The 10176-nt window shown below is 34.2% G+C and overlaps 1 protein-coding gene across 1 annotated transcript; it reads right to left on the minus strand.

Annotated features, from left to right (window-relative positions):
- Nucleotides 1–1209: 1209 nt before the first annotated feature.
- LOC105790119 (uncharacterized) lies at nucleotides 1210–9822 on the minus strand. Its single transcript, XM_012617543.2, has 12 exons — nucleotides 9374–9822; nucleotides 8729–8796; nucleotides 7903–7986; nucleotides 7491–7784; nucleotides 6352–6491; nucleotides 5905–5992; nucleotides 5561–5743; nucleotides 5193–5354; nucleotides 3961–4154; nucleotides 3661–3811; nucleotides 2544–2709; nucleotides 1210–1652 (listed from the first exon to the last, which is right to left on the minus strand). Exons 1-12 carry the CDS (start codon nucleotides 9744–9746, stop codon nucleotides 1585–1587), a joined length of 1971 nt encoding a protein of 656 aa, XP_012472997.1. The 5' UTR covers nucleotides 9747–9822; the 3' UTR covers nucleotides 1210–1584.
- Between the last annotated feature and the right edge of the window lie 354 nt (nucleotides 9823–10176).

Below are 10176 nucleotides of genomic sequence, written 5' to 3' on the forward strand. Positions count from 1 at the left end.
TCGTTGAAACGGTGCGTTTTGCGTTTCGGCTAGTCGGCTTTGCTTTGGAGATTCCGTTTTGAGTTGTATTATTATTTTAATTAGTTTTGTTGTATTTTGACTAGTTAAGTGTATAGATAAATATATGGTAATAAATTAATACTGAACTAGCTGAGTTTTTTCTTTCTTTGGCTACTATTTCTTAAAATTTCCTTTTGTGTGTATTGTGTTGTTTTTAGAGGTACCCCATAAGTTTAGATAATAATATTTCAAAAAACTTTTCAAGCTAAATTTAGGTCAAATTGGGTCAATTCAGAGACAAAAAAAATCATTTTCTATACTTATACTTAATAGATCACCCATATGGATAAGTTTTAATCACTAGAGATGTCAAATTCAACCCGGTTTTTGAAATTTTAACTATCTTTTATAGCTTTTTGATATTATTTTACAAAATTTCAATTTTTTTCATAAATATTTTAAAAGAAAACAAGAATTTCAGTATTTTAATATAAAACATTTATGTTCATATAATAAAAATTAAAATTAATATAAAACTTAGAATTAATTATATATTAACTCAAATATAAAATTCAATTCAATTTCAATAACCTCAAAACTTACCTTTTATAAATCATTTAACCATTTAAGTTCGAGTTCATTTTAAATTTTTACTAATTATTTCAGACAATCATATTTATTTCACTTATCTTCTTTTTTTTTTAGATAAATTTTAATAGTTGTAATAGCCAGTGTGGTTTTTACGTGGGGAGTTCAAAAGTTAAAACCATCCATTTCTTACTTTTCTTAGTCTCCCTACTAATAAATCCAACCGATATTATCTTTTAAAAAATTCATAATAATTTATTTATAAATGATGGATTTAATTATATTGATTGAACATTAGTTTAGTTCTATACGCCTTTTTTTTTTGGTAAAAAATCACAAGATTTATATTATTTAATCAATTTTGTATTTCACAATATTCACAAACAAATATAAAAAAATAAAATTTCAGACCATAACCAAAACACTCACTAATAGATCTTGTTTTAACAATAATCGACTTAACAAAAAAAAAAAAAACAAACAAAAGAACTCCTGTTGTTTGGTAACCACAAATCCTTGACCAAATCTGAAATCAAACAATATAAGGCTCCAAATTATCCCGATTGTTATTTTTTCATCCATAAATCTCGACCTTAAGACTTTACTTAAAAAAGATTGAGCTGCTTGTTAACTACGTATTGTACCGTCGCATTCTTTCGTAATGAAATATATGCAAAATAGTGAATAATGTATAGCAACAAAGCTAACTCATGAAAACAATAACAATTGACCACAACAATCTCATAATCACTTAGCTTTTAAAATATTGTTTATATAAGATTTACAACAAAATCTGGATGTAAATACCAGCGGGTATTCAGCTCTGCATTCAAGTTTGGAAACTCATGGGGGAGTTGAGAGTTGAGACTATCTCTTATTGCTGCCATAGAGGCAAACGGATTTAGATGCCCTCCGATAACTTCTTCGAACAAAGCTCTCGAATAGATTGAAGGAAAACCCTGTTTATGTTTGAGAGGAAGAATATAATACACCGGTTCATGTTGTTAATGCTACGTTTCCTTCACGTGGAGAGAGATTCGATCTTGTTCTTGTTGCGGCCTTACCTGAAAAACATTCGAGGAAAGTGGGTCAAATCTGTTAGTTACATGATGAACTTGATAAGAAAGATACAGTATTTCAACTCTGTTATATGAACCAGGAGCAGGATCAACCAAATATTTTAATCGATTAATAGAAATCTTCTCGGTGAAACCAGATCAAAGAATTTAGGCTTTGAAAGAAACACATCAGCGTAAATATACCTAGCTTACAACTACAAGATGATAAAATCCACAAAAAAACAGCATAATCCATCTAAAATATGGGACAGTTATTAAATAGTTTAAGAATTTGGTTATCAAGAAACTGTTGATCATGTAGCAGAAACGAAAATAATCAGACTTGTTGCTAGTTGCCGCTGTAAAATAATGACCTCGTTACTGGCTAGATGTCAATAATGGCTTCTTGAACGGAGATTAGTGAGACCTACAACCTGGTTTTAAGAGTGCCTATGGCTGGATTAGGTTTTTAACATATAGAGGTTCCTTTATGGACTCAACCAATCACTAAGGGCCTGGTCTGGGACGGGAAAAGAAATGCTAGAAGAGTTGGAGCCCTTCTTCTTAAAGTCAGCTTTTTAGCTAAGCTCTTCTATAAGTGAGTTCTCTGGGCAAGGCTTTCTAGGCTCACCAAATATAAGACTTGTAATAAAAGCAAGCTAAGTCTACGAAGGCATGCGGGTGACAAAATCGGTCAAAGATATGAGCAAATGCGTGAAATATTATACCAGCAGCTACCATTGTGCCACCAGCCCATGGTCAAAAGTGCACAGCATAGAAACGGCCATTGTAAGAAAACACAATCGTGCAAGAAGGTAATTTAGCAAGCTATGTTGATAAATCATTTAGTCACACATAACCAAACACATCATAACCGTTAATGATAAGAGAACTGACCTTCGTCTTTTTCCACTTTTCTTCTACTTCGCCAAAGAAGTCGGATAGGAGTACCAGCGAACCCAGCATCTGAGCGAAGTTGCTTCTCCATATAACGTCGGTAGGTCTCCGGAAATAGTTTTGCATCATTGACGAAGAAAACAAATGTAGGTGGCCTAATAGCTGCCTGCAAAAGGAGAGATTATTGGATACAAAGTGTCACATAAACTACATTATTCGAGTTAAAGATTTAGAACTGCAGAAGAAAAGAATTGCTCCACCAAGAAAGGGCAAGTATGCTAAACCGAAGTCCAGGGCACAAAAAGTGTCCCTAGGATGTGCTATAGGTGATTGATTGTTATGAACCAAACGGAAAGAGGAATCCGACAAGTGCATCTTCATCTATGTGCTTTTCCCATATTTAATTATAGATACTACAAGTGGTTTAGATTTTATATTATATTTAATATTAAATAAATAAGAACTAGAATTTGGAAAGGAAGAACAACATTTCTAAAAGACCAATTCCCCAATAGTAATGTATAAACGAAGATAGCACTTGCACACAAAGCTGCTTATTGTGATTCACAAACAGGTGCAGTCCTTGCAAACTGATAACAGCCAAAACATATGGAAATTATACAGACTAAGCTCCGTTTAAAGAATGAAGATTTCAGTCTCTTGAAACGTTGAAAGGTTCATTTACACAAACAAATAATAGGCTATCTCATGTTGGCAGCTCCCTAGCATAGAAATGGGCGGCAAAATATTCATATCTAATAGCAGCTAGAAATCAGTTTCAAACAACTTAACAACAAAAAATCCCATGGCATTATGGTTAATGGATGGTTCAATCTGATGTAAGACTGAAACGAAATAGTTTCAAATGTTGACACCAAGAAGAAAAGCTGAGAAAGTGGAAGTTTCTGATAAGGAAATGGTGGCAGACGAAGAGAAGATTCAGGAAAAGAATAGGTTTGTAAATGAAGCAGCTAGCTTTAGGAAAGAATGAACTGCAAAACAGCTCAAATTTGAAGAAGGTGAATCGGCCTTTATAAACATATACAGATAACAACAGAACAATCCCGATAAATAGCACCATGAAATAATTGATTATTTTGCTAAGTAACAAAAATACCTGTGTGCAATAATAAACACGTCCTCTCTTGCCACCTCGTGTCCTAGGAGGGGGTTTGAATGCTATTGCTTCCCGAATCACTTGATTCAATATTGCCGTGCTAAGTCTTCTTGCTCTCTCCTTTTCAACTGTGCTAGCTGCAACAATTACCCTGAATCCAAAAATACAATTAGTGCAAAAAAGATACGAGATAATGGTTAATAATATGGTCTTACAACATCTTAACAAGTTAAGGATCATGATGCTCATAAACTCAGTTGTAACAATAAAATGATAAGATATGGCAGGTCAAACACATACTTTTCAACACTCTGACCGGTGATTGCAGTAGAATAAACAATGGGAGCCCAATCAAGCATGCGCATCTTCTCTCTAACATCTTGCTCGTAGTATGTTGCAGTTTGCTGGTTTTTATTTGGTATTGTATCCCATTTGTTTACAACAATCAGACAACCCTTTCCTTCTTTCTCTATTCTCTCAGCAATTCTAGTATCCTAGGACAAGAAGACAAAATAACACAACCGTTAACAAAATAATCAAGAGGACAATTAGGGGGCAAAAATTCATCAGATTAACAGGTCAAGACACATACCTTGTTTTATTATAGAAATATCAATAAGTTAATATGAAAAATATCTCAAAGTTTGGTTACCACTAAATTTACTTAGTACTGAAGTTCCTAAATCAATATTATCTTCAATCAACTAATAGGCGAACAATTCAATTATTTATAGAAAGATTTGAAGATAAAAGAAATGGAAAAAGCATCCAAAAAGGAGCAAGAATTTCAAATCCAAGCCCATGTATTGTATTCTTCTTTTCATTTTTGCATTTTTTCCCCTTTTGTAAACCTTCAGTAAGAATCCATCAACCTTAATCTTTGAATTAGGAAAGGCTAGCTAGGATTATATTAGTGAATATACCAGGGGTTGTACCAAAAATGAGAAGATGCACAAAGATTGACTCAAATACAAAAACAGAGTATATTCCATGATCTTCCTTGGACTTTTTGCTGAAAATTCAAAATTTCCAATTGGCACCAAGGATTGGTGGCATTATAAATCACTAGACCTTTACCAAGAACTTTCAATTTCAAGAATCAAAGTAAGGCAGCAGCAGCAGCCACAACAATATTCTTTTCCAGTACATATATCACTGATTTGTTAATTTCCACTTTCTTCCAAGGAGAAGTCAATGATTATAGGACTAATTGGATCTTGCTTACGCTTGAATCGTTTATTGAGGAAATCAAAGCTCATGTGTCCAATTGTTGCATTGATCTGCCAGTCATTACCATTAAATGGATGACATTAATTTTCATAAGGTCTCTAAATTGTTACATCTAAATCATCTTGGTATAACTTGATTTACCAAATACAAAAATCTATCATCATATTTCCATTCTATATGTTCAAGCACTGCTTAAGACTGCAATATGGCTAACACCATATGCTGATAAAGGATGACAGACCAAGCATCTTGAATCCATAATATTAGTAACATGGCTTGTCTAGAAATCACTGATATAGTACCTGTTCAGTTATGCAAGCCATGGCCTCAATGACTAGAGCAACGACATCAGACCGACGGATGGCACGGAATGCTCTGTTCACTGATAAAGCCTCAGTGGTACTACCCGATGAAGCTACAGATGCCCTTCTTCTGATCCCAGCAGTATCGATAAGCCGGAACTTCTGCAAAATGATGACCCGGGTATTAAGTTTCAGAAGGAAACTGGAATACAAAAGCAAACAGAGCTGGGGACATTATTTTTTCTTTTCTACTCATTCTTTATCTCCGGTCCCTTCAAGCATAAAAAATTTGATCTCCCACTCATAGAAGCGGAACCAAGACATGCAGGCTATCAGCTGTAATAAAGGTATTTCTGAACTAAAGAAACCTGGCCATCAGGTCCAACAAATTCTGTATCAATTGCATCACGAGTGGTACCACTGATGGGGCTCACAATTGTTCTATCCTCCCCAAGCAAAGAATTTAGAATGCTGCTTTTACCAACATTTGGTCGACCAACAATTGCAATCGAGGGGACATAATTCTCTTCCTCGTCCATATTTTCTACATCCTACAATACAATCAAGAAGCCACGTACTTAGCAGAGAAAGCAATTGAGATTATCATTAAGAAATATAAAAATTAAGAACAGTTCCACAAAGTAAATGGAAAAGTTGAGCACAAGAAATTAAACGAAACTGTTAACAAAGACAAATCATAAAGCCAAATAACCTCAGTCTTTTTAAGCCCTGAACAAACAAGATCAAGAAGCTCCCCAGTTCCAGTCCCAGATAAAGCAGAAATAGGAATCGGAGAGAACCTGGTTTTATGGTTGAACGAATTCATCAAAAGTTAAGCAGAAGGGAAATAAAATAACAGCTTTCCTAGGTCTACCAAAAATAAAAAGAGATAACTTGAGATAACAAACATCTCCAAATAAAAAGCAATAGTCACCAGCCGAATCTTTTTTCTCAGTGGTAAAAGTAGAAAGAAAGAGGAAAATTGGAAGTGGCATGAGGTTGAGGGAGAGAAAGAGAAAGGCAGAGACAGAGCTACTCCAGTAACATCAGAGCTAAGTTTTAATGCCATGCAAACTGTAAGCTACACTCAACGCATAGCCAATAAGCATTGAGTATTGAAAACCAAAAAAATCTCAGCAAAACAGAACTTAAGAATTACCCCAATGACCAAAACTCTGACGCTTGCATGACTCCTTTCCGTGGAGATTCACACTTATTCACTGCAAGGACAATATATTTACTTGAGTAGCTCTTTCGAAGCCAGTCTGCAATCTCCACATCAGCTGCCGTTAGACCAGCCTGTTCAGTATCGTACAAACAAGAACTTGGCAAGTTGAACTCTTCAAAAGATAAAGAAGAATGTATAGTTGGTTTCATTTCATATAACCAAAACAGATTGCCACCAAGATAAACAATTATCAAGGTAGATAAAATATCCTTTAAGTTATCCACCATACTGATGCATAATTTTCCTAGATTTTAATTCCCAAGTTTTTCCCTTCTCAAAGCATCTAATCCTGACATACAGGCAGCCAGCTCTCAAGACTATTTCTTCATAGCTTCTTCAAATTTTAGTTAAGAAATTTTCTTTTATTTTGCACATATATATAACATAAAAGAAAAACAGTATAGCTGCTTGCACTCAGGTCAATGCTTAGGACCTTCCTTGCCTATGCCAGAAGAGATGGAGCAAACATGTAAAAGTTTACAATTCTTTGGCTAGGAAAACAAAGCCATAGTGCCTTTTTTTTGTGCCAATTCAAACAAATTGGCAGTTGGAAAGCCCAACTTCAGTATAAGTCTATGAAAAACTATAACCTTATACGTAAAAACGCACATAATAAACTTCAGTTCTCCAAGGCAGAGTTGTTTCCTAGTCACCTTTAGTGTCTAGTTAAGTTCCTTGATGCCAGCAAGCACTCAAGGCAACACGTGATTCAACTTAAATGTTTATTCTCTGTCTTGTTTATTTTCAAAACATTTTCTAAATAATTATTTAGCCACTCAGTTACTCCAACAACTTGGAATGTTTTCAATGTTCAGTGATTTTATTTCATTAGATTGCAATTTTAAGTAAATTTAAGAATAAAATACTATCATTCCTTTTTCTATTCAGCTTAAAAGAGATCCTAAATCTCTTTTTTTCTTTCTTTCTTTTTTGATAAATCCAAAACTCAATCAAACATCACGAGTAACGTGATTCAAATGTGCTAGATAAACTTTCTCGAACTTTTGTATTATTAGGTCAAAGTTCCAAAAGAAAACAATGATGGCCAACATAAGAAACAGGAAGTATACCTGCCCATCTACAAGGAATATAATGACAGATGCTTCTTCAACAGCTGCAGTAGCTTGCCGTTCAATCATAGAAGGCATCCTTGCAACAGCTGCCTCTCTAGAGAGTAATGAAATCCCATCCATGCCAATAGTTGTTGAAATAGCCAAGTCTTCCATTACATTAGCCTGTGACTTTGACACATTTAGAACTCCTCCAGTATCAACCACCACAAATTCATGATCTCCCCAGAAAGATCTACCATACAACCGATCCCGGGTAACCCCAGGTTCATCCACCACAATCGCCCTGTTTCCCTGTAAACAAAATTCATGAAAGAGTGACATTTTTGACAATCTAAAAGCATACACTTAGTTACACATTGCCGATCATTTGGTCACTCATAAGAATTAAAGAAATATTTGTGGACTATACCCCCACAAGGCGATTAAATAATGCTGATTTCCCAACATTTGGCCTTCCAACTATTGTGACTTTTGGAAGAAGATGGTCAGGAATCTGCAAAAGGATTTAAAATTTTCGGTAAGTAGTAACAAAATTTCTAGTATATCTTAATAAGGAGAGTCCCTATTTACATCCTAAAAGATATTTATTGAACTACAATACATCACAATAATCATTGGTTCAAAAAGCTATTTGTAAATTTAAGTATTTAACAGACACTTCAAAAATGAAACATAAGTTCATATGCCTACGCTCTCAGCTTTTCAATATGTTTCCGCCATACATATTTCCAATCTTTCAAAATTTTAAGCTACAGCATCTCAAAAATTTGAAACTGGTATAAGGCACATAGATAACACAGAGCAACTAAAAACAGCCACGAAATATCTCAGCTTGCAAAACAGTTAAAAGCAACAGACTGGTACAACAATATTCTTTCTAGTAATGTTAAAACAGAAACAAACCAATAAAACCCTTGCATCAGTATTAATGCATTGACAGTATGTACATCATCATAAAATGGAATTCCAACCTAGAACACAAATTTTGCCATGCTACAAATGTTTTTTCTAAGCACTGAATTTCCAAAGAGCTTTAAAACAATTCACTAACAAGTAAAGAAGAAGCAACCCACCGTGACAAAATAGAAAGAAAAAGAAAAATGAAGCAAAGATAATCAGTTCTCTCTTGCAAGTTACAATCATATGGTTTCAAGTCACCCCTTCAGAAACTAATTAGCACGGTAATCATCATAATCAGGAGACAACAATAACTAAAGATAGTACGCTTTACTTACAGTTTTGGTAGCACCTTTACGCCTCTTCTGCTTTCCTTTAAACCCCTTCAGATCATCTGTCTCGTCCTCTGAGAAAAATATATATAACAATAATATAATTTTGGGAAGAATTAAAAATAACAAGCAGTCAAACACAATTACGTGAGAACAGTTGTTATAATTTAACTACTGACTTAATATTTAACCAAATAAAACACCTTATTTAGCAACTTTTCGAAAATAAATAAATAAATAAAAGTCAAGATATATGTTGTCAGGGCTCGTACTTTTTAATTTAAAACTTCTAATCCAATAATAATCAAATTTTACTTACTCCTATATATGCTCACTGAGTTCCTAATAATTTGCTTACTGATTTCGTAATAATTTACTTACTCTGCTCGTTAGTTCATAATAATTTGCTTCTGAAATTACTATATGATTAGATAAATATATTGATATTTAGATTGTCAAAATTTTGGCAGAAAATAAATACTATTGCACTAGGATTCTTAAATCGAAAAGAGAGAGAGAGAGAGAGAGAGAGAGAGAGAAGATTTATTTCTTTAATTCAGGGACTGAATCTCAATTTTGATTAAATGTTAGGCACAGTACAAAAAAGGATAATGAGAAAGGGAAAAAAAGGAGTAACGAGAGGTAAATTACCAATGGTTAATTGGCGAGATAAGGAAGTCGAATAGCTACGAACGGCATCTTTGGCTTCGGATTCAAGTGCTTCCATGTCCAAATCATCGTCCTCATACAATTCTTCTTCGTCTTCCTCCTCCTCCTCCTCCCCCGCCGCCGCAGCTTCTTCTTCTTCGTCGTCTAGAAAACCTATGAATCCGTCGGAGTGAGGAGGCGGAGAAGTGGCAGAGGTGCAGCGGCAGATAAACGGAGAAGGGAGGGAGGAAACCGGCGGAGGAGAGAAATTAGAACGAATAGGTCGAAGAGGAAGAGAGGAAAGTGTGGAAATGGGAGAAAGGAGAGTGAGTGATTTAGCGAAAGGGAGCAATTGGATACTACAAAAACATGCCATTTTTCTTCTTTCGAGCTGTTTCAGACTTTCAGTATTTGAGTGTTCAAAGAAAAAAAACGAAACTTCAGTGGAGGGAGGTTTGGCTTTTGGCGGTTGAGACTTTACAGAGGTTTATCCTTTCTCCCGGTTTAATTGCACCAGACATCCTAAACTATAAACTTCATTTTAAATTGGTCCCTAAATTTCAAAACATTCTAATTAAATCCTAAACTATCAATATTATATCAATCAGGTCCTTCTATTATTAAAACCATTAATTTAACTATTAAATGACACGTAAAATCTTATGTGACTAAAATGAATTTTTCAAAGAAAAGAAAAATGTTTATGCATAACTTTTAAAATTAAAAACTAAAAATAAAGTAATACCGGAAAAATAGAGAGTAAACGATAACTTTTTAAAAGCTTCAAAACTTTAAATCAATAATTT

This window comes from Gossypium raimondii, chromosome 8, assembly GCF_025698545.1.
Source record: "Gossypium raimondii isolate GPD5lz chromosome 8, ASM2569854v1, whole genome shotgun sequence".
Taxonomy (NCBI): Eukaryota; Viridiplantae; Streptophyta; class Magnoliopsida; order Malvales; family Malvaceae; genus Gossypium; species Gossypium raimondii.

What these genes read in the sequence shown, in the direction of transcription:
- LOC105790119 (XM_012617543.2), bottom strand. Translation starts at nt 9,746, where the DNA reads ATGGCATGTTTTTGTAGTATCCAATTGCTCCCTTTCGCTAAATCACTC. An exon ending in TCAGAGTTTTGGTCATTGGG is followed by an intron (nt 5,993 to 6,351) that starts GTAATTCTTAAG and finishes CCATAAAACCAG; the next exon opens with GTTCTCTCCGATTCCTATTT. An exon ending in ACCGGTCAGAGTGTTGAAAA is followed by an intron (nt 3,812 to 3,960) that starts GTATGTGTTTGA and finishes TTTTGGATTCAG; the next exon opens with GGTAATTGTTGCAGCTAGCA.